Source organism: Epinephelus lanceolatus, chromosome 8 (assembly GCF_041903045.1).
Source record: "Epinephelus lanceolatus isolate andai-2023 chromosome 8, ASM4190304v1, whole genome shotgun sequence".
Classification (NCBI taxonomy): Eukaryota; Metazoa; Chordata; class Actinopteri; order Perciformes; family Serranidae; genus Epinephelus; species Epinephelus lanceolatus.
The window spans coordinates 5,906,203-5,927,643 of record NC_135741.1 but is presented as its reverse complement, the minus strand read 5'-3'; the positions used below and the strand labels follow the sequence as shown (position 1 = coordinate 5,927,643).

The window sequence follows — 21,441 nt, the reverse complement described above, 5'->3', positions numbered from 1 at the left end:
TCGTCCAAAATTTGAAAAATGTCATAGTATAGCATGTTGTCCAAAACCATGAAAGAATGTCATTGTAAAGCATGCTGTTAAAATTCATGAAAAAACATCATAGTAAAACATGTCGTCAAAAATCATGATATTATAATAAGATAATTTGGGGGTTCAATATGCTCAGGATAATCCACAGAATTCACTGTCAGCAGTTTAAATTGGATGTGACGACCAGCTGTTGTCTAACTGTAAAGACTCAAACGGCATCTCTTTAAAACGAAAGAAAAAAAAGGTGAAAGAAAGAATTCAAACAGAAGCCGTAATTTACACATTTTTAATGAAAATAAACTTGACATGAATTGAACACTGGCAGTTTAAACAGTATATGGTCTTTATCTTTTACAAAATATTATTGTAAATATTTTCATCCACTTCATCTCCTCCAGTTTTGTGTTGAATACCAAACTGTCCTGTGGTGTGACTGACTGAACAGCAGCTGAGTCAGTACGAGACACTGCAAACAGGTTGATAATCGTCACATAACAAAATATATTAACTACTCTTGTCTCAAGTTAATGTTGCTAACCTCCTGTTTTCATCTGTAGCACAACAGCTGAACCCAAAACATAAATAATATTCCCACAGATTAACTTCATGCGATGCCTTGACTGTAACGCTGCCAAACTGCTGTGTGACTCGTCCATGTTGTCCATAAAAAAAAAAAACATACAAAATTTAATTAATTTAACTAAGAATGAAATTGTAAAAAGAATAATTACAAATGGAAGACAAACACTTGGTTAATATTTCCCTTTCAAAGCCTAACAGTGCTAAAAAAAGAATACAATAACAATTACTGGATACAAAACAATAAACTAAACACAACATGTGAAGTTTAAATAAAAGAGGTGACAATAAATGCTGTGGCACATTACAGGTAAACACACCGAGGAAGAGGAGGAGGACGAAGGTCAGCTGACAGAATAAAAGCTGCATAGAATCAATATAACAAATCTCTAATGTAGAGAAGACGACTTTGGAAGATCATGTGCTGTTTCTTCTCTCGAGCAGAGTCTTATATTTGACACAGCTATTCAGTATTAGTGCTTTTTAAAATATCTCTCATATCTTATCAGCTTCAACACAGGAAGTGCTGCTGTTTATTGCCAAGACGTACTTTTCCCTTTCACAGACTTCACAAAGAAAACAGTTTAAATATATGACTCTGCTCTGAAGTGTCTCAGTGCAAACTGTGCAGCGAGGGTTCTTCTTCACTACCTTCATTAGAGCAGGAGAGAAAACTGAGAGCCAGACCCCCGTCTTTGAAAGAAACATAGAAGCACTTTTAGCTCCTTTAGTACAAGCTGAGCCCTGCCTGCGGTGCAACACAACACGCCATAACAAACTGCAAAAATACAGTATGAGACTGGGTGAGGTTACATGATGGCTTCTCATTCAGAATGAAATAAATCTGAATGAAATCATTTGGAATTAAAGTCTTTCCAGGTAGTTCACATGGGAAATATTCATTCCGAATGAGGGTTTACACGGGAGATCAGTTTAATCGCCTGTATTCGGGTCCACGCAAGGTTTGGGGCAGGGAAGGTTTCTGATTGGATAGGGGGCGGGGCGGATGTTACGTGTTTAGGTTTACTGGAAGAAAACACTGTAGTCCTCGCTCCGGATAACAAGATGCTTGATGGCGCCGTTCTTAGTGCCTTTTTCGGGCATGTTTTGCTTATATTCTTGAAGCAGCAGTACGACAACAAACTTGTTCTGCTAATGCTTCGTCTGTTGAGGAGGAGAAGGGAGGTAGAAGGTCGATGAAGGGAGATAGAAGCGCTGTGGCGAATGGAAACCGGTGAGTGCAACGGGTCCGACTGCTCTATCTCAGCCCGTTGCTATGCGCACTATATACGTCATTGCGCCAGAAGGGAAAGGAAACGAGCATGTGCAGAAAGACCGGAATTAACTTAAAGAGGAATGAGTGTATACAAGTGCGAGAAATTCTTTCATTCGGAATTAGAAACGGAATATTCCAGCCCCTTACATCGGATTGAATTTTCAATCGCATTGGCCATTTTCATTCCGAATTAGGTGTTTACGAGATCACTTTTAATAGGAATGAACTTTAATTCCGAATGAAAAGGGAATCAAACTGTCCATGTAAACCCACTCAGTGTTTATGTTTTTAACTAAAATTATGAGCACGTTTCATTTCAGCTCAGTGTGAAAGTCTTGTGCGTTTATGGCTCATAGTGTTTATCCGCAGGCGGAGGAAAGAGAGACAGCGGTGCAGAACTAACGAAAACCACACGCCACTGTAAAGTGCAACAAAATCTCATGAAAAGATCAAATCAAACAAAGAATGCATCTCCTAACGAGTACTGTCTGTATATCAGTGCCTGATACACATCATCCCTCTGTGAGAAAAACTATTCAAAAACTCACTAGGGCATCAAATGTGGATTCATCCGCCGATTAAAATAGTCCCTAGCAAATGCACTATTTACTGCTGTTTGAGTAACACTTTTAAAAACTATAGTATCCAGCTGTTTGAGAAATTACTGAGTCTTTTAAAAAAAGAGATATATCTGTGACATTTTTTTCCCGTTAAAGGTTTTTTTGGGGGAGTTTTTCCTTATCCACTGTGAGGGTCAGAGGACAGAGGGATGTTGCATGCTGTAAAGCCCTCTGAGGCAAACTCTGATTTGTGATATTGGCCTTTGTAAATACAAATGAGTTGTATTAAATTGAATTGTAACGAATGTACTTTGTACAGACCCCCCTAAAGTAAAAAACTTAAATATCACCCTTTGGGGCTTTAAGGGCTTCGTAAGATGTGGGAGCTACACAGTACGGCCGTAAAGCTTTGAGAGACAGACGACAACAGAACGTCACGTTGTTAGTGTTGATCTTTTCATGGAATTTGTTGACAATTAAAAAAGAGCAGATTATCGGCAGTCTCACTCTTTAAGATTTGACCAGGCAAATTTAAAACCTGAACTCATGGTCATACTTTTCTTTCTTCATCACACTCCATTAGCTCGCCAGGCTGATGAAGCAGCCTTTCCCTCCTCCACCTGGGCTTTACATATCAACACAGGAAGCAGATGGATGCAGATGATTGGCCCGGTCAGTGAGGGAAAGAGTACTGTTTTTTTTTTACTTAACCTGACCCGACTCGAACCCTTAGCAATATGCAACAGAGCGACTTGGAACACGATATCATGTCAGGACCTGTGTGTATGAACACCATCAGCTCTCCTGCTCCAACAGTCCAGTGCAGATGAACCCAGCCTCCAAAATACAACAAAGTCCCTTTAACACACAAGGGAAAGTAACATCAGTGGAAGAACATGGATGTGAAACCTCAAGATGAAGAATAATATTTTAAATTAAACTGAATTATCTGCTTTGCATCATCATTAAAATATGATTCTTCACCCGGAGGATTATAAGCAATAAATAAATTTCAGTGACTGTCACTTTTCAGTATACAATAATACAATAACATACATTTCATGTAGAAAAATATTATTACCCTTGTTGCTTAGTGATAAAATAAAGATTCAGGATTGTGAAGCAAAAAGGCAAAGTGCAAAAAAAACAGAGGCCCTACAGAAGGTGTTTGTGCTGTCGTTTTTTATCCAACATGGCCGCCTGTAACCAATGATCGCCCCTTTTAAATAAAACTACACACCCACTTTGTTTCTGGGTAAAGCAGAAAAAACCCACTGTATTCAGACAGCAATTTTAAGGAGGAACAACAGGCACAACCGTCCTGTTAGAGGCCTCCGTTTGGTTAAATATTTCTCCCTTTATGACACAGTAAAAACAGAATAAATAGCATTGGAGTGAAACATAGTTTTTCTAAGGTAGTTCATAAACAGAAAGGTCTTTTTTGGTGAAGTTCACAGTGCAGATAAATTGAGGAAGTCTGTAGCTACAGCCAGCTCCCTCCAAGAAACATGAATAATCTGTTTGCAGTCCACCTTAAAAACTGTCCCAAAAATATCATAATCAGTTATTACCTGGACCTTATGTGAGCGTGGCTGTCCACTTCAGGGCTTTTCATACATGTGCTTGTACAGCCACCATCGTTCTGTTCATCTTAATTAATCATGTGTAATTATTCTATTGTTTATTTCCTTGTCTCTAACATGTCAGAAACAAGTGGATAATGTCCCTCACCATTTCTCAAAGTCCATATTCAAATGTTTAGTTTTGTGCGACCAGTTATCTAAAACTCAAAGATATTTAGTTTTATATCACAGAAGACAAAGAAAGAAAGAAAAGCAGAAAATGTTCATGTGAGGAGTTGGAAATAGTGACTTTGGGGTATTTCTGCCTTAAAAACCAAACCTGATTAATGCCATATTGATCGTCTAATCGTTTCAGCTCTTACATTAATAGGATTGGTAATTAACATCAGACAGATGCTAATATATTAATTTAGTGACAGATTCTTAGTTTCTATTTTAAAATTTCACCCTGAATATCAACCGGATCATCTGCCTCTGCTGCCATGTGACATCAGCTGAGTTGCATTCAAGATATAACACAGTATATAAAATGGTTACAGCATGATCTGACTGTGTCTCCTCATCATCACAGCATTTTTCTAAAAGGATGCACTGCTTCTCTGCGACCACCAGAGTGAGCAGCAGCCTGCTGATCGTTCACACCAAACCAGCGAGGAAGAGGGACGAGAACATGAGAGCGAGACAGAGGTCAAAATAAAGAGAAGTGGTCTGTTTGAATATCTGGATCCAGGGACAGACAGGAAGGGAACAACTGCTCTTCAGGTGCCCTCAGGCAAGGCACTTAAACATCTACACTGCGCCAGAGGAGCTTCTGACAGCAGCAGACTGCAGCTCCATGTGTCAGACATTAAAGCTGGCTCATGTGAAGCAGTGAACCTCCCCCTCGATAAACTGAAGTACGGTCACAGCAGCGAAGAAGCATCTGAGTGGGAGCATTAACGTCTTCGGAAAACAAGCTACAAACACAGTGATGATTTAGAGGCAGCCGGCTGGATGTTCAGAGAGAATCTAAAAAGTGCTGTCTTCATGACATTAATGTGAGTGAGAGTCCAAACAACAGACTGAGTGATGAAACCAGTCCAGCCAGAGGACAAGACACACAATAAAGTGTCACCACGGTGCTGTACCAGCTCCCCTCGTGGCCTGAATTTATCACCTTAAATTGAATTTCATGCAAGTTTCAACACAAATATGGGAATGTTGGCAACATCTTTGCTGCAGCTGCAGAAATCACTCCGCAGTATTGATTTAAGATGCTTTTAAATGCAGGAAAATTATTGTCTAAAGCACAAAGCTTTGTTTCTCCTGACTGTCAGCACATTTAAATCAAAATAAGGAGGGTTATTTTTAGCCTCTGTCTAATTTTCGTCTTATCGCAGTCCACAGTGCTACAGAGGCAGCGGACTTGAAAGTTGACACAAGTTTTAGACTTAAGAAATGTTAAATAAGGAAACTAAAGCACGCAGCGGTCTGGAGAAAATCTAGTCCAAAAAAAGAAAAAAACGGAATATTAAACTGTCGGAGTGATGGCAGCAATTTGATTAAGTCTGAAGGCCTCTGCACAATGAGTCCCTTTTTTTGACCACTTCTAAATAAACACGTACCTCACTCTGTTTCAATCACATTAGCATACTGACTCCGAAGCTTCACTTCACACAGGTTTGATTTTTTTTTTCTCGTTTCTCGCACCCATCAGGAGCCCTTAAAGCAGTGGTTCCCAACTGGTGGGTCGTACAGTGAATTTCCGGCACAGAGCCTTTATGTTGAAGTCCCGTTTCCTGCTGCAGAGTGAGTGACTAACAGACAGCTACATGACAGAGACAGCAAACTAGCGCGATGACATGGCCAAACACAAGTATGACACTGAATATATTAAACTGTGTGGACTAGTTGGGAACCACTACTTTAAAAGATGAACAGGTTCGGTGGTAAAACCTAAAGCGAAACCTTTGGGACATTTTTTTTTGGCCAGCATGTTTCTCGCCTTCTTAACTGCACAGATCTTAGAAAGGAAGACTCAAACCTGTTAAACAAAGCTTCATAAACGCCTGACAAAATCCCAGATTGAACCAAAATGATGTAAATGTGTCGTACAAGTTTCAACCAACAATCCTCACAGAGTCGAGTTCAGCAGAGTCTCCATGACTAAAATCTCTGCTACGGAGCTGGTGAGGAAAATCTTTTTCAACCCGACAGGAGGTCAGGTGTATGAAGATCGAACAAAGACAACAAACCATGAGAAAGACGTGAGTCTGAGTCTTGTGAATTTGACCCTCAGTGATTCTCGTGGTGCTGCTGAGCTGGGCACCAGTCCTGCCGCTGAACCATCGATCACAGTGTGTCTTCACTTTGGTGTTTGAGGGAGGAGAGAAGGCGATGTCGCTCTCTATGCCGCTGAGCCAGACGCCGTCAGGCCTGCTGTCGCACTACCATCACAGTGTGGATGAGCTTTGGTGTCTGAGGTGTGAGCAGAGAGGAGGATTCCTCAGTGCCTCAGTACCTCTGAGCCAGGCATCACGAGGCGCCGCCCGTCACAGTGTGGAGCTGGAAGGTGCTGGGAGTCCCTGCGGGGAGGGGTCGGTGTGTGCGCTGCTATGACTGCTGCTGCTGCACCAGCTTTCTGTAATGTGGCATGACTTTACTCTCAGGGAGGTAGAGTGCCATCTCCAGGGCGACCAGGATGGTGAACTCAAACGATATCAGCTCCCTCCTGCTGATCCTGAAACGCTCCTCCAGCTTCTGCAGAGACACACAAACCACAGCATGAGAGACAGACACCACGCTTTCTTTATAAGTGTCTGTGGTAAGTCATAGTTTATTATTTTATATTTTAATCTTCACTTCTTTATTATATGATGATTTTTGTACCATTGATGCTGAAATTAACTGCTAACATCACTTCCTTACAGTGAATCTGAGGGGCGATACATGTAAAATCACGCTCTCAGTTTTCGGAGTATCTCATTAATAATACACTTCTGCATCTCACAGCAAGAGGGTTCCTGATTTGAACCCAGGGTGTAGGAGCCCTTCTGATTTTGCATGTTCTCCCAGTGTCAGTGTAGGTTTACTCCAGGTACTCCGACATGGTGACTCTAAATTGTCCGTAGGTGTGAATGTGAGTGTGAATGGTTGTCTGTCTCTATGTGTCAGCCCTGTGATAGTCTGGTGACCTGTCCAGGGTGAACCCTGCCTCTCACCCAGTGTCAGTTGGGATAGGCTCTGTGACCCCCAACAGGATAAGCAGTTATGGAAAATGAATGAATGAATCATTAAAAAAAAAGTTGTGTCATATTCTACTAAATGTTGATTTAAGATGTATCTACGTATCCGATCAGACTTGGCATCAGCAGATAATCGATATTAAAGGACTCTGATTGGGACGTCCTTTTGTGAAGTTTTGTTTCTGTTTTGTTAATGTGTTTGGTCAAATTTTGTCATGTTTGCAGCAAAGGGCCACCCGACTGAAGCATTGCCAAAATCAACACAATACTGAGATGACTGGTCCACAAGTATTGATTGAATTAAATCATTAGTTATTAACGTTTGTGTCAAATGTTTACTTCCTTTTTTAAACATTTTATTTCAAATTGAATGGTTTTGTACAGATTGGTTTCAAATCCAGTAATCTAAGATTTATCACTATTTTTTTATATTTTAAAGCAAACATTTGATCAAACCATAATGTCTTCAAAAGTTATAGTTTTCTATTTTTTGTATTTTTTTTAAATTTTTGTTTCGTTTCTAATTTTTGTTTTCAGTTCACTTTAGTTTCCAGAGTTGGTTTGGTTGTTTCAGTTTAGTTCACTGTTTCCAAATGTTTAGTTGTAGCTTAGTTTTTATCAGTTTCAGTATTAGTTATAACTTTTTATATAGTAAGATAAAAGGAGTATTTGTCAGGAGCTACATTTAAAAAGTTGAGAATAGGTATCATAATACAAACACAACACCTGTTTTACCCCCACCATCACCATCCTCCCAGTGGGGACATTTGGCTTTTTTTCTCTTCTCTCTTTTTTCACTTTTTTTGCATTTAAAAGTGGAGTTTAGTGTAAGCAGGTGGTGATAACATATATCACAACCAATACAGAAACAAAAAGCATCACTCCATCCTCACAAAAACAGAAACAAACTAACAAAAAAACAACTGACAAAATCTAAACAATGTACCTCATACAACACAGGGGTAAATAGTCATACAACAGAAATGTCATATTGGCATAAATATATTCCAGACTAGCTCAACTGCAACATGTACATGTTGTCAAAAACGTGAGGAGACACATTGTGAAGGCAGGTCCCGTTTATATGACGACGATTTCAACTGAAACGGTAAACTTTAGTTGCATTTTGGCCGATCATTTTACACAACAGCAGCGTTTTGGGTGCCTGAAAATGCAACGTTTTGAAAACGGGTTCCAGAGTGCAATTTTTTTTTTTAAATGGAACCATCTCTGTTGTCATGTAAACTTGCAATATGCAGTTCCTCTGAAAACGGAGACTTTTCGCACATGCGCATTACGCTTCCAGTCACTAGGCATGCGCAAGAGTGTCCATCACAACAACAATGGCGGACTCCAGAGCTCTGCTTGTGCTGCTCACCCTGTTGAATTTATCAACGCTTCCCCATCACAGTGTAGATTTACTGTAGCAACTCCACCTCATCGTCCGTCCAGACAAACGTTGGTGCGGTTGCTATTTTGTTTGTTTATACATCACTGCTCTGTAGAAGGAAGCGTAAGCGTCACACTGCCAACTACCAGCCTGGCATGTATACTGCAGTGTTTTTGGTCATTTTTGCGGATCCGTGTGCACGGCAATTGTTATCAAAACGTTGTCGTCTAAACGCAGAACTTTTTTCAAAACGAAAATGAGAAACGATTCTGTTTTCAGTGTCGTTTTTGTGTAAACATGGCCTCAATAAACATACGCACAGTGCCCCCTTGTGTTTGTTGTTGCCAAATTTGATCAAAGTGACAAAGACTAAAACTGAAAACATCTTATGTATATTTTATATATTACATATTATATATTTATTTTATTAAGTTAGTTGTGTAGGTAATATACAATATGTTTACAGTTAGTTTTCATTTCTCCCCTAAAGTCTTGTTTTGTCTTTTCATTATGCTTTAGTCAACTATAATAACCTTGGTGTCTTCAGATGACTTTTTTTTTGTCTGACCAACAGTCTGAAACTCCATATTATTAAATATACAGTGACATAAAACAGAAGGAAGACGGTTGCACAAGTTTGCTTAATATTTGATGTAAATGATCAATCAAAATGATTGGCGATTAATTTTCAGTCAGTTAACTAATCAACACTTCATTTTTTTAAATAAGGTTATTAAATATGTGTTTTACGATTGTAACAAAATACTTGTAAACATGCAACATTTTAAAGTTAAAAAGCAAACTTGTCAGTGCTCTCTGGTGTCATGGAGACACTGCTGCTACATAAAACAGATTTGACATTTGACTGAACACTGATGAATCTGTGATGAGCTAAAAGTACCACTTTCCCAGTTGGGTCTAATAACAACAGCAGCAGTGAGGTGAGATGTTCTCTGTGTGTGTGAGGAGAGTCGTGAGTTAACTGTGAAGGACAGAAAGGAGTCCTCCAGCTGTGAGACGCTGCAGGTCGTTTTCCACCTGCTCAGGTAGATCAGCATCACAAACACCTGAGCAAGAGCAACATGAGCTGACTGACAGGCAGAGGAAACCACCATGATCCTAGTGTGTGTGTGTGTGTGTGTGTGTGTGTGTGAGACTTACATCGATGAGGTGTTTGACCTCCTGTTTCTTGAGGTCACTGCTGATCTTAGCAGCCAGTAGGATGCAGGCAGCTGACACCAACTTCCTGTAAAACAACAGTAACAGGAGCTCAGAGACATGATAATTACTGACCGGCCAGAAGTCTACGAGTCACATTCACCCATTCACACACATTCATACACTGGTGGCTGAGGCTACCATACAAGGTGACTCAGTTTTAAACACACTCACACACACCAATGGAACAGCCTTCTTCTTCTAAAGAACAATAAGTTCAAGTGTGTTGTGCTATCAAGTATGACAGAGACTAAATGCAGCTGTTGTGTTTCATGTGAATCGAATGTAAAGTACCTGTTTTGTTTATTGAGTCGACCTTGCAGCACCAACTTCTCAAAGTAGACGAACGCCATTGCGATGGTGACGGGCTGCAAGCCGCAGTCCTCCCCCACCACTCTCATCTCTCTCTTCAGACTGTGAGACAAACAGAGAGTCACAAAAATCAAAGAGAGTTTTTCATATATCTTTACAGCAGCTTAAGAAAAGTGTAAAAAAAAAAAGTGTAAACAAACACAGATGAGGTGCACTTTATCGTCATAATAAAATATTTTCTGAGAGTTTCAGAGTCCTTAAAGGTATTTGGTCGATTGATTTCAGACACTTTACCTGCGTATCTTGCTGAGGGTGAGTTTAATGTGAGGAAACTTCTCCTTAAACGTCTCGTTCATGTCTTTCTTCAGATCAGACGGTTTGACGTATTCTATTACTGTCGTCTGAGGGATGAAAGACGAGAAGAGACCATGAAATTAAAGAAAGAAAGAAAAGAGTGGAGGAGGAGAAGAATTCATAAACAGAGGGAAGAAGAGATCTGTAGTCATGTGAAAGTGTAAGCACAGACATTTAAAAGTCAAACAATGGTCACTGAACGTAAATGAAACCCACGAGGAAGTAAACACTGCTCAGCTTTTACTGCTTCACTCTGAGCACACTGTCAACAGTACGGTCCTGTCTACACAGCGTCTGTGTGCTGTTATTGGCATTTTATTACACATCAGACTTTAAGCTTTCCACAGTACCCTTTACAAATAGGCGTGGTTGATACCAGCTGGTCATAGCTGTGTGACATCATATAACGCGACACAGGAAACGTGACTCAGGAAAAGACACAATGGAGGACACCGAACATTTCATGGTCTCTTTTCACGTTATGTAGCTGTTTATCACAAGAAGGAGACGAGCTTTGTTTGAGGAAAGGCTGCAGACAGCAAAGAGAAATACTGAGGAAGAAACAGAAGATATTGGGAAATGCCACGACAGAGCTCAGACGAGGAGGACGATCTCCTGTCGACAAGACTCTTCCTTCGAGACTTCTGAATGAAAATGGGTTCTATGAGTAACCACAAGTCTCCCTGTAACATGCAATGTAATGTGCAATGTGGAATATGTGCAGTTTATTACGTAGCTTGTTTTATCACAATGTGAAGGCATGTTGTGCGCAGCGTATGAGTCCAAAACAAATCTCCCTATGGGGACAATAAAGTATATCGTATCGTATGAGAATATTTTGTTCCTTGCAATCAATGTGCTCCAAATTAAAGCTGTATATTTGTCTTTTTAATAAAACGGATAACCAACCTGTTTGAAAAACACAGAATAGATACTAGGGTGAAAAAAACAGTTCATGCTCAGTAGTGCCCTTTGACCCGGTGCGTCAGTGAAGGCCACAGTGGCTTTGTCACATGATGGAGGCAGAAGAGACGGCGCTGCTTGGCCCCTTGAATAGGACATGTACATTTAAAAACCGCCCAGATGCAACTGTTGATAGGAGCACTGTTCTCTGCAATTTCTGCAGTAAGGAGTTTTAGTTCCATCGGAGAAATTATCACCTCAATGAAAAGCATTTAGCAGCGAACCCAGAGGTCCGAGCAAGCACAGCCTCTGATGCTAGTGCTAGCAGCCAGCCTCGTCAAGTCATGGAGAGCTGATGCTATAGTAGGTGGTGAGATCACACTGTGTAATGCTCTCACACACACACACACACACTCAGTGACAGAGCAGCCCACCTCAGCAGTAATCTCTTCTGATGGATTTAACAGTAATGATAAAGTGTGTGCGTGTGTGTGTGCATAGATTTTAATTAATCTCAGTAGAGGGAAAAAACTAAGCTGCTGCCTATAGGATCATTATGTTGATGTTAAAGAGCCGTGTGCGTGTGTGTGTGTGTGTGTGTGTGTGTGTGTGTGTGCACATGAATGTGTGTATCTTTTCTCAGTAGTGATTATTCTGTTCTCGGAGGTCTGTAATCCTCAATCCTTCTTTCTCCTCCACAGTTCTGTCGTCTCCTCTTCACTGTTTCATTCTGCTCATTGAAAATGTATGTTATGATATAATTGTGTTTTTAATCTAACGCTAGTGTTGTCGCAATTTCGTGGACAATAATATAATTTGGATGAAGAGAGATCATTTTCATCCCTACAAACATGAAGCAGATCCAGAGGTGAAACCAAAAGAGAGGCAGAGATGAAACAACCAGACATCAGTGTCATCTGTCGTCACACGTGGCTGCTGATGCAAAAATGTAATGACTGTCTTTGCATTTTAGGTCACTACATCTACGTTCACACATCAAGCCTGAGTGCTCAGGTCTGATTTTCTTGTGCTTGAACTAAAACAAAGTGTTCAGAGTGTTCTTACCATGTAGGAGGCAAAGATCAGCACCCGCTTGTGTTTCCCACAAGGCCACTGGGGGTCACTGAGGAGGTTGGGGTCATAGTCTGTCACATCCTCCAGACCTGGACAACACACATGCATATAACATATAACAATCAGAAATTGGGTGGAGTTTTCTAACCTTTAAGGCAGCACTGGAGGTAGTGACAGCGCAGGACCAACCTCACGTGAATTTGCGAATCCTTCTTTAACAAAGGGATGGCCTGCCTTACTCTGCCTCTGATTGGCTTACCCTGACATTCTTACCTTAATCCTGACCAATCCCACTCCTCTTGCCTGAACGTAACCAAACAAGGACCAATAATATATATATTTTTCTCGCCCCACTTGTCTGTTTTTTTTTTTTCCAAACAAATCAGATTAAACTGTATTCATACATAATTTTAACGAGCTGGCTCACATGAAGGAAGAGACAGAACGCAGGGAGAAAATGAAGAATTGTACGTGATGGTATCGACACGTATTGGAGCTACATTACACTGTCAGCTACAGAAAATACATTTACTGTTGTGTTTCATTGCATTGAAGGTTATCACAGAAGATTACTGTAACAATTAATCACACACAACAAAATTTCATGACTTTTCTAAACCTTTCAATGATTTTTACTAAATAAATGACTTTTCCTTTGCCTGGAAAATGTGTAAATTCCATGACTTTTCCAGGTTTTCCATGACTATGGGAACCCTAATGATTACATGTGTGTATATAGATACATGTATAGTTTTATGATGCAGTCATTTACGAATATATTTCTTTTTTCAGTCATGTAAACTCTGCTTCTATTAGTTAACTGTGAGCACGAATTCAAATAAAATCAGACTTCTACTTGTCTTATATATATATGTGTGTGTATATATATATATATATATATATATATATATATATATATATATATCACTGTCTTATTACATTATACACTATATTGATATCTCTTTATTACTACGAACAAACACTGTCCAATTTTGACTTTAACTGCACATGTATAGTGTCTATTTTCTTCTATTCTAATTTTAGTTATATATATTCCTGTTAGTATTTTATTTTAACTTCTTCAATGTAACTCCTTATTTCTGTCCTTGTGCTGCTGCAACAACTGAATCTTCCCTCCCAATAAAGGACTATCTTGTGCAATGCTAAATCAGTCATGTACTACTTTATAAAATGTCAACAACTAATAAGTTAGGTGGTTTTAATTAAAGCTATTGATTTATTTATTATCATGCCCATTGTGTTCAGGTACCGTAACCTTAAAGCATATTTTGTCTGGCTGTAAAGTTAGCTTGTCACAAGGCCGATATACATGGCGACATAACCAGGTGTTGAAATGTTTAGCTGCAGGCATCGAAGGGAAACGAAGACAGGTGAATTCAGAAGGTGTTAAGGATAGGAGTTTAGTAATTCAGTTTGTCTGTGAGGGAGAGAAATACAGAAGGGATAAGTTAGTAAGGAGGCAAGGGTGTGGCCACCTAGAAGGTGCTTTTGATTGGGAAATGCAAGTAGATTTAGGGGGAAAGCTTGTTGTTTCCCAGGAAATAGTTTGTACCAGGCAGAGGCCTGACATAGTGTTGTGGTCAGTGAGTCAACGGATAGTTTATTTCATTGAGCTGACAGTTCCTTGGGAAGACTCAGTGGAAGAAGCCTATGAAAGAAAAAAGCTTAGATATGCAGACTTAAGAGCAGAAGCTGAGCAGCGAAGATGGAAAACTAGGATTTGTCCAGTGGAAGTGGGGTGTAGGGGATTCATAGCAAGATCAGCTGTCTCGCTCCTGGGGGAACTCAGAGTGCGGGGACAGAGTTTGAGGAAGACAGTGAAGGAAATGTCAGATGAAGCAGGTAGAGCAAGCCAATGGATCTGGGTGAGAAGAAATAATGTCAGTTGGGGGCCAGCAGGGGGAACTACTAAGCAGGGTACATAACTCCTTGAGATCAGGTGGAGAGATCCACTTCCTCTCAGGAGGAAGTCCAGGAAGAGGAAGGTTATTTAAGTGTGGGAGTGGCCTATTTGAATCCATTTTGTTTGAGACCATGCTGCAAGGTGAGTTTGTTTACTGATCCTGTGAGTTTATTTATCTCCTTTAACTTTAGCTTATATTGTAGTTATGCTATGTAGCATGTGAAATAGAGTATGGTGAATGTGCTAGGAAAGGTAGTATCGGCACTGCTTCTACCTGGAGCTCGCATGTACGGAGCCTGGGTTTGTTGAAGGTGGCAGTGCTGTTTGGGCTGAGAAAGCCATGTGTAAGTAAGGTAAAGGAGGTTGTTGGGTTGGTGCGGGGAGCAGTGAGACCTGGCATTAGGGGAGTGTCTCTGGGACGCCAGAGATCACTGTCTAGCCTCCTGGAGGTGTCGTGGGACCAACTAGACGAAACACTGGTGAAAGGAGGTTCCCACCTGATGACCCCAAAGACATGTTAGTTATCACTGCTCACTGGTCTGTATAGTTAAGCCTTGCCGTAATAGCTTATCATAGGGCTTAGGAGGTTATTCACTGAGCGCTGATCCTTTCTCTAGAGCACAAACTTCTTGTGTTTATTTGAATTGAAATATTTGATTTGTATGAGTACATCATTGACCCTTATGACAGAGGGATCTCTTAAAGGAACACGCAGAAAGACTTACTTCTGCTCTCATCCAGAGAGATGAGAGATGTTTTTAGCTTAGCTTAGCATACAAACGGGAAGCAGAGGGAAACTGCTAGCCTAGTCTTTTTATGTCATGTTGTGTTAATGTAGAAATTAAATAAACCATTGAAGACTGTTGTGTGATGAGCAGCTAGCACACTCACTGCAGCTGTTTACTATCAGACAGGCTGCATCTCAGGACTCCTGACCTGGTGGTGATCTCGTTTCATAACTCTGAAAAACATCTAATGATTTCTGGATGTTTTTGTGATGAGTTAGCGAACTATCATATGATGTGTAAATACAGCAGCTTCGAGAGCTGAGAGACTGAAGAGACGCGTCACAACAAGACTAAAAATATAAACCTGCTATCAATATACGCGCGCACACACACACACACACACACACACACACACACACACACACTCAGCTGTGTTGTGATAATGAAAGGTTTCGGATTAGAGAGAGAGGTTTAGAGGCTAATACAGGGCTCTGTCACACGCAGTGAGTACCTACATATACATGTGTTTAAAATCTAATGACAACTCCGACACAGCTGCAACAACTATCTCTTTTCATCACCCAATGTCTCTCTCATCTTATCTCTCCATCCTGTGTTTGTTTTCTCTCCCTCTCTTTACATCCTCTTTACTTTCTCTGCGGCCACAATCCTTCCTCTCTGCCTCTACTTCCTTTATCAGTCTTCTCTCACTTGCAGGGACACAATACACGGACACACAACCATCAAAATAAAACCTGACTCAGTCATAAAAGTATGAAACCAAAAACTAGAGGTATGCCAATGTGTCTCATTCATGAAATGTGAGCAGAAGGACATTTGTATGTGTATTTCCGCATTCATCAGTAAGTTAGTGGCTCCAATCTTTTGGTAGATACTAAGAAAATCTAAACCTGCTTCTGACTGCTCGTAGTGCTTGTGCAAATAATATGCACATAAATGTTGATTGTCATTATTAGAAATGACAAATTTATTTCGTACTGTGCTCTGTTATGTTCACAATACACAGATGCCTTTGAAACATGTAAAGTAAACATGACAACATGACACATTTATTAGTTGGCATTTTGCAGATTAAACTTTGGTTTCTTAAAAATATGAATGAGTTGTTTGAATCAACTAAATACAAACCTGGGAAATTCTCTGAGTGAATAACAAACCAACGCGCTCCTCCTCCTGTGCTGTTTACGCACCACAGCCCCAAACTGCATGTCATTTTTGTTTAATTATCAGAGATGCGACAAGGGAGACGTTAACATAATTTCAAATTGAGTTTTGGTTTAATAAGACCTGTGGATGTGGGAAAGCAATTTGGCATCTGTCTCCACTCGCACAGGCAGCTGGCGGACCCAAATCCGGCAGAGAGCTGGAGGGAAACGAAATGGTTTTACACCAGATTATCTTAATTTCTGTTAAACTTAGCGGTGGGTTATTTCCGACATCAGACTGCCTCCATTAAGATGTTTTAATAGTGGTTTAATTTCACAACACTGACAAACAATGCTGAGGCTGAAGGCAAACTGACTGAGAGAATAAAATGTTTTTCTCAACTCTGCTTCACCTAAAAAAACTTCAGTCTCAGCGTCAGAAAAGTTTTTCTTCTTCTCTCTTTCTCTTTCTTTGTTAGCCCCATGCTCACAGCTTGACAGGATGCACCTGTGCAAAGTAATTGTCACCTCCATATGTGGTGGTCACCGGCTATTAATTGATGGGGATGTATGCTAATTGCTGACAAGCAGGAGTGCGCTGTCAATTTATGATTGAGTTTTCCACGGCATTCATGAACCCGGAGTAGGTTCATCATACCAAGGTTTTTTATGTGCAGATCTACTCACAGATTAACTACTACGAATGAGACCCAGTGTGTGCGTGTGCGTGTGTGTATTACCCAGGTCCAGTCCCACAGTGCTGTTCAGTCTGCTGGGTGGGCAGCTCCTGCCCGGCATGCTGTGTGTGCTCCTGGACACGGGAATCTGCAGCGTCAGGTCGCTGGTCGACGATGGCTTGTGCCTCACCAGAGCGTTAGTGGGGTACAGGAACTGGGCGTACGACACCGACTGAGACAGAAAGAAAGAGACAGATGAATGAACAGGATCTGAACACACTAAACTCTCCCTGTGTGCGATCTGAATGTGTGTCAGTGGTTGTGTGTTTATCTACCCTGCCGTAGGTGTCCAGTTGAAAGCCCTCCAGCCCCGGCAGCATCTCCAGGGTGGTGGAGATGTTTCCAGACGAGTGCCTCCTCCTGGGGTGGTTTAACATAGGGTCACTAAAGGGGGAGAGAGACAGAGACAGTGGTGGTTAAAGTGACTGGAGAACAGAGTCATTCCTGGCAGCAGGTTCAGCAACAGGAATTTAAATTCAGGACAGCTCAAATAAAAGATTCACAACATGATTCATCTGATTCAGAGCACTGCGGCAGTTTGGATTAGTCACAAGTCGCTGTCTGGTAGCATCTTGAAAAACGAATCTTGTCAGAGAGGAGTCAGGAGTTAGGAAATGTAATGTGTGTCAGGGCCATTGTTATCTCTCTGTAACCAATCAGGGCTCAGCGGAGGGACCAAATACTTGGATATCGATTGATTATTAATGCTTTCAGAAAATATTTACACAATGAGATTTTTGATAACTTATCATCAGTGATGTGAATAATATGATTGAGTGGGTAAAGGCACATAAAAAAACAGCTACTTAAGTCTGGTGTGTTCAGAAAATCACATCATTTCACTGTAAACTTTCACTTCTGAATGTATATATTTAACATATTTTATATATTTCTTCTGTACAGTGTATTGTAGCATAAGGTACATATTTTTATATATTTTTTACACACTTTACATCCTCAGCACATATTTTACATACTAGTGTTAACACTGTAGCATATTGCACATATTTTATTTTCATATTTGTACATACTTCTTACTTAAACTTCTTATTTCTACTTCTTTAATTCTCTACGTTTGGCATCAGAGCAACTGTCTGTAATCAACCACAATTTCCCCACGGGGATCAATAAAGTTTTACTCATTCTGATAATGATATTATGATCTAAAATCTAAGATGATATTGAAATCTAGATCTAGAAATAGATGTGAGAGACTGATAAAGTGATGTAATTGTCGAACATGTGATCATTTTACAAAACTGACATTGCCACCTACCTACTTTTGTCTATACAGAATGCGCCTTTTTCGGGGCAATGGGGGGCGTGAGCAAGTAACAAAACGTGTAGCTCAGCGTGTGACGTAAACAGTGACGTGGGAGGGAAGCCACGGCTGGTCAGTCCTTCGGCGATTCTCTCGTAAATCGGCCCATTCCTCAGCGTCCCCGTCATCTGACAGTTCATGGCCTCTTCGTTTGCGAGGACAAGGAGGGCGCGCAATTCCCTGTCTCCCCAGTTGCTCATCTTTACAGTGTCTGTCAGGTTTGTGTTTCCCTCTTGCTACTAGCCGCTCGCTAATTCCTGCTATCAGCTGTTTCCTGTTTATCCACCGCCAGTGGCTCGCACGTGCGGCGCCATCAACGGCTCCTCCCACAAGTCTTCAACAGCCCCTCCCGTTGGAGGAAGGGGTTGGCCAATATAACTACCCTACGAGGGGGAAAACTGGGCACCTTGGATAAACCCGCCTTTCCGCCTCTGTGTGTCTAAACGCTCGCAGCTTGGCGGCAAATCGGCCCAAAATTCACGGAAAATCTGGCAGTGTAAAAGGGGCTAAAGACTGACAAAAAATAATCAAATACAAATGAGGTTAAAACTAGAAGAGGATCCTACTGATTTTAGTGACCTCCTGAAATTTCCTCTGGCACCTCCAAAATACCAAAACCTTTCCACTTGTAGAAAGAAAGAAAAATCTAAATCTTTTAAATAATTGACCTTCCCTTCAACGCTACTTTCAAGACAAACTTCACATTTTTAACACTAGCACACTCTAAAAACAACTAAATTTTTCTAATCTTGGGGTGTTGTGAACTGCACAGTTTCTAGGGTCTGCTAATGGAGCTGAGGGCCCTTTCACACTCTCCTCCTTTGGTCTAGACTTTTGTGAAATCTTGGTCTGACAAAAAGCAGAGGTCTCAGTCGAGGTCACACCGGACCATGGTTCAGTTCAATTCTTGAACTCGTCTCGTTCTCTCCTGAGTAGATGACGAATTCAGTCAGTCAGAAAAATTCACAAAAACTCAGACACTAAATTATCTTCAGAGAGGATGATAGAGAAAGGGAGAGCTTGTCTGAAAACCAATCGATGTCCAGTACAGGGAGGCACAGCTCATCAAGTGCTGATGACAGAACGTAGGTGTGTCATACATAGTTTTTTAGTTTGCTCACATAATTGCAATGTGAAACCAAAACTAACTGGATCTGATACAATATAAGAAAAATGCAAAAAATTAGTTCTGACTTTCAGGTGTGAAAAGATCCTTAGATGTCTCGTCTAGTTTGACAAAAAAAAGAGTACGCCTTAATTTTCAACATAGAATACTACAGTATTTATTCATTCATTAATTTTCTGTAATCACTTTTCCTGTTAGGGTTCACAAGGGGGCTGGAGCCAATCCGAGCCCACATCGTGGACAAGTCACCAGACTATCACAGGGCTGACACATAGACACAACGGACAATTTAGATAATCCACAATCGTCTGCGATAATCACAGATAAAACTATGCAGATACACAAGTTTTTCAAAGTGTCATCATCCTCCCTACGTGTCCCTGCTTTTAGCTTTCAAGGTGACAGAGTGGAACTTGTAGCGTCCAGTGAGTTAAAGGTCAAAGGTCACTTCCCGCCACAGCCACAGGCTCTGCTTTAACGATCACAGTTACAAACCACAGCAGCATCTGCTACAAGATAAAGCTAGACGTGTGATGCCTGAGCTCACTTCCTCTGTGGGAAAACACAAACACCAAGAAGACCAGTGATACTCAGAGAGCCTCAACTACTGTGTGTGTGTGTGTGTGCACAATAAAGAAGGATGGAGCAATTCTTATTTGTGTGTTTATTATAATCTGTGTGCACATAACAGATTAATTTTTTCCTGTACACTGATACTTCCTACAATGTGCATGTGCAGTGTGAGCGTAACGTGATGGTAAGCATGCACAAGGGCTGCTGTAGATTATCATCTGACACTGTGTGTGTGTGTGTGTGTGTGTGTGTGTGTGTGTGAACATGATGGAGAGAAAGGGATTAGGAGGAGCTTACATAACTATAATAACATCTGTATTTTCAGCTGTGTGTTTATACAGTATATCAGTGTGTGTGTGTGTGTGTGTGTGTCAGAGTCAGAGAGAATAGGCAAACGTGATAAGTGTATGTTCTGCTTCTTGTTTATCTGTAAATGTGTCTGTAAAGACTTCAGTGTCTATCTGTGGGGAAGTTTATATGTGATTACGTCTGTGTGTGTTTCTGTGTGTGTGTGTGTGTGTGTGTGTGTGTGTGTGACTGTGTGTGTGTGACCAGCCAAGAAGTCCTCAGGTCAGGAGGAGGCTCTGGGGGCACATGGGAAAATCATAATGACCCCCTCCTCCTCCTTGTTTGTTATTCGGAGGTCCTGAGAAACAGCTCTTCCTCCCTTTCTCCTTCTCCTCCTGCTCTTTCATTCAGCTTGACACTGACCTTAAGATGTATGTGTGTGTGTGTGTGTGTGTGTGTGTGTGTGTGTGTGTGTGTGCGTGCGTGCGTGTGTGTGTGTGTGTTGATTACCTGAGGTAGAAGCTTTCTCCGTAGGGCAGAACAGAGAAGGCAGCACACAGAGATCTCTTTGCACAGATCAGCACGATCCTGAAACACACACACACGTTAGAGGTTACGTCATTATAACATTTGTCTTGTTTACTGATTATAGATAAAAAAACAGGAATCAACTTGGCAACATTGCTCCGGTGAGCAGCAGTTTGCCTTATCACATGTTTGTAGTCAATAAAACAATAAGAAAACTCCAAAGTAGCTATGTACAGTTGATCAAAAGTGACATTTAGACTCTCAAACCAAACTAATTTTAGTCATACTGATACATTCAATGGATTCATCCTTTCATGCAGGCTGTCACCCACCCCTGAACTACAACAGAAAACCCTGCCTTTTAAAAATTATTTGTACTTGTGTACATGTTTTTCTGGACTTCTCCATGACTTTATTGTGGTTGTTACCATATTCTAGCACAGGCAACGGTTAATGATGAGCCTGCAGTCCATTTCATGAGCAGTGTTGGGGGTAACACATTACAAAAGTAATGTAATATATTACTGTTGAGCAGTAAAGGAATTAG

General features: G+C 40.8%; 1 protein-coding gene across 1 annotated transcript in view; it reads right to left on the bottom strand.

Moving 5' to 3' along the window:
- Positions 1–302: 302 nt before the first annotated feature.
- Positions 303–21,441, bottom strand: part of cables2b (Cdk5 and Abl enzyme substrate 2b) — a 63,546-nt gene continuing 42,407 nt past the window's right edge. The window contains exons 3-10 of the mRNA XM_033628376.2: positions 20,877–20,954; positions 17,334–17,442; positions 17,062–17,230; positions 12,495–12,592; positions 10,467–10,573; positions 10,155–10,274; positions 9,804–9,888; positions 303–6,767 (exon numbers count right to left, since the gene is read on the bottom strand). Of these exons, the coding sequence (XP_033484267.2) occupies positions 6,621–6,767; positions 9,804–9,888; positions 10,155–10,274; positions 10,467–10,573; positions 12,495–12,592; positions 17,062–17,230; positions 17,334–17,442; positions 20,877–20,954 (913 nt within the window). The 3' untranslated portion in view covers positions 303–6,620. The remainder of the gene's footprint in view (positions 6,768–9,803; positions 9,889–10,154; positions 10,275–10,466; positions 10,574–12,494; positions 12,593–17,061; positions 17,231–17,333; positions 17,443–20,876; positions 20,955–21,441) is intronic.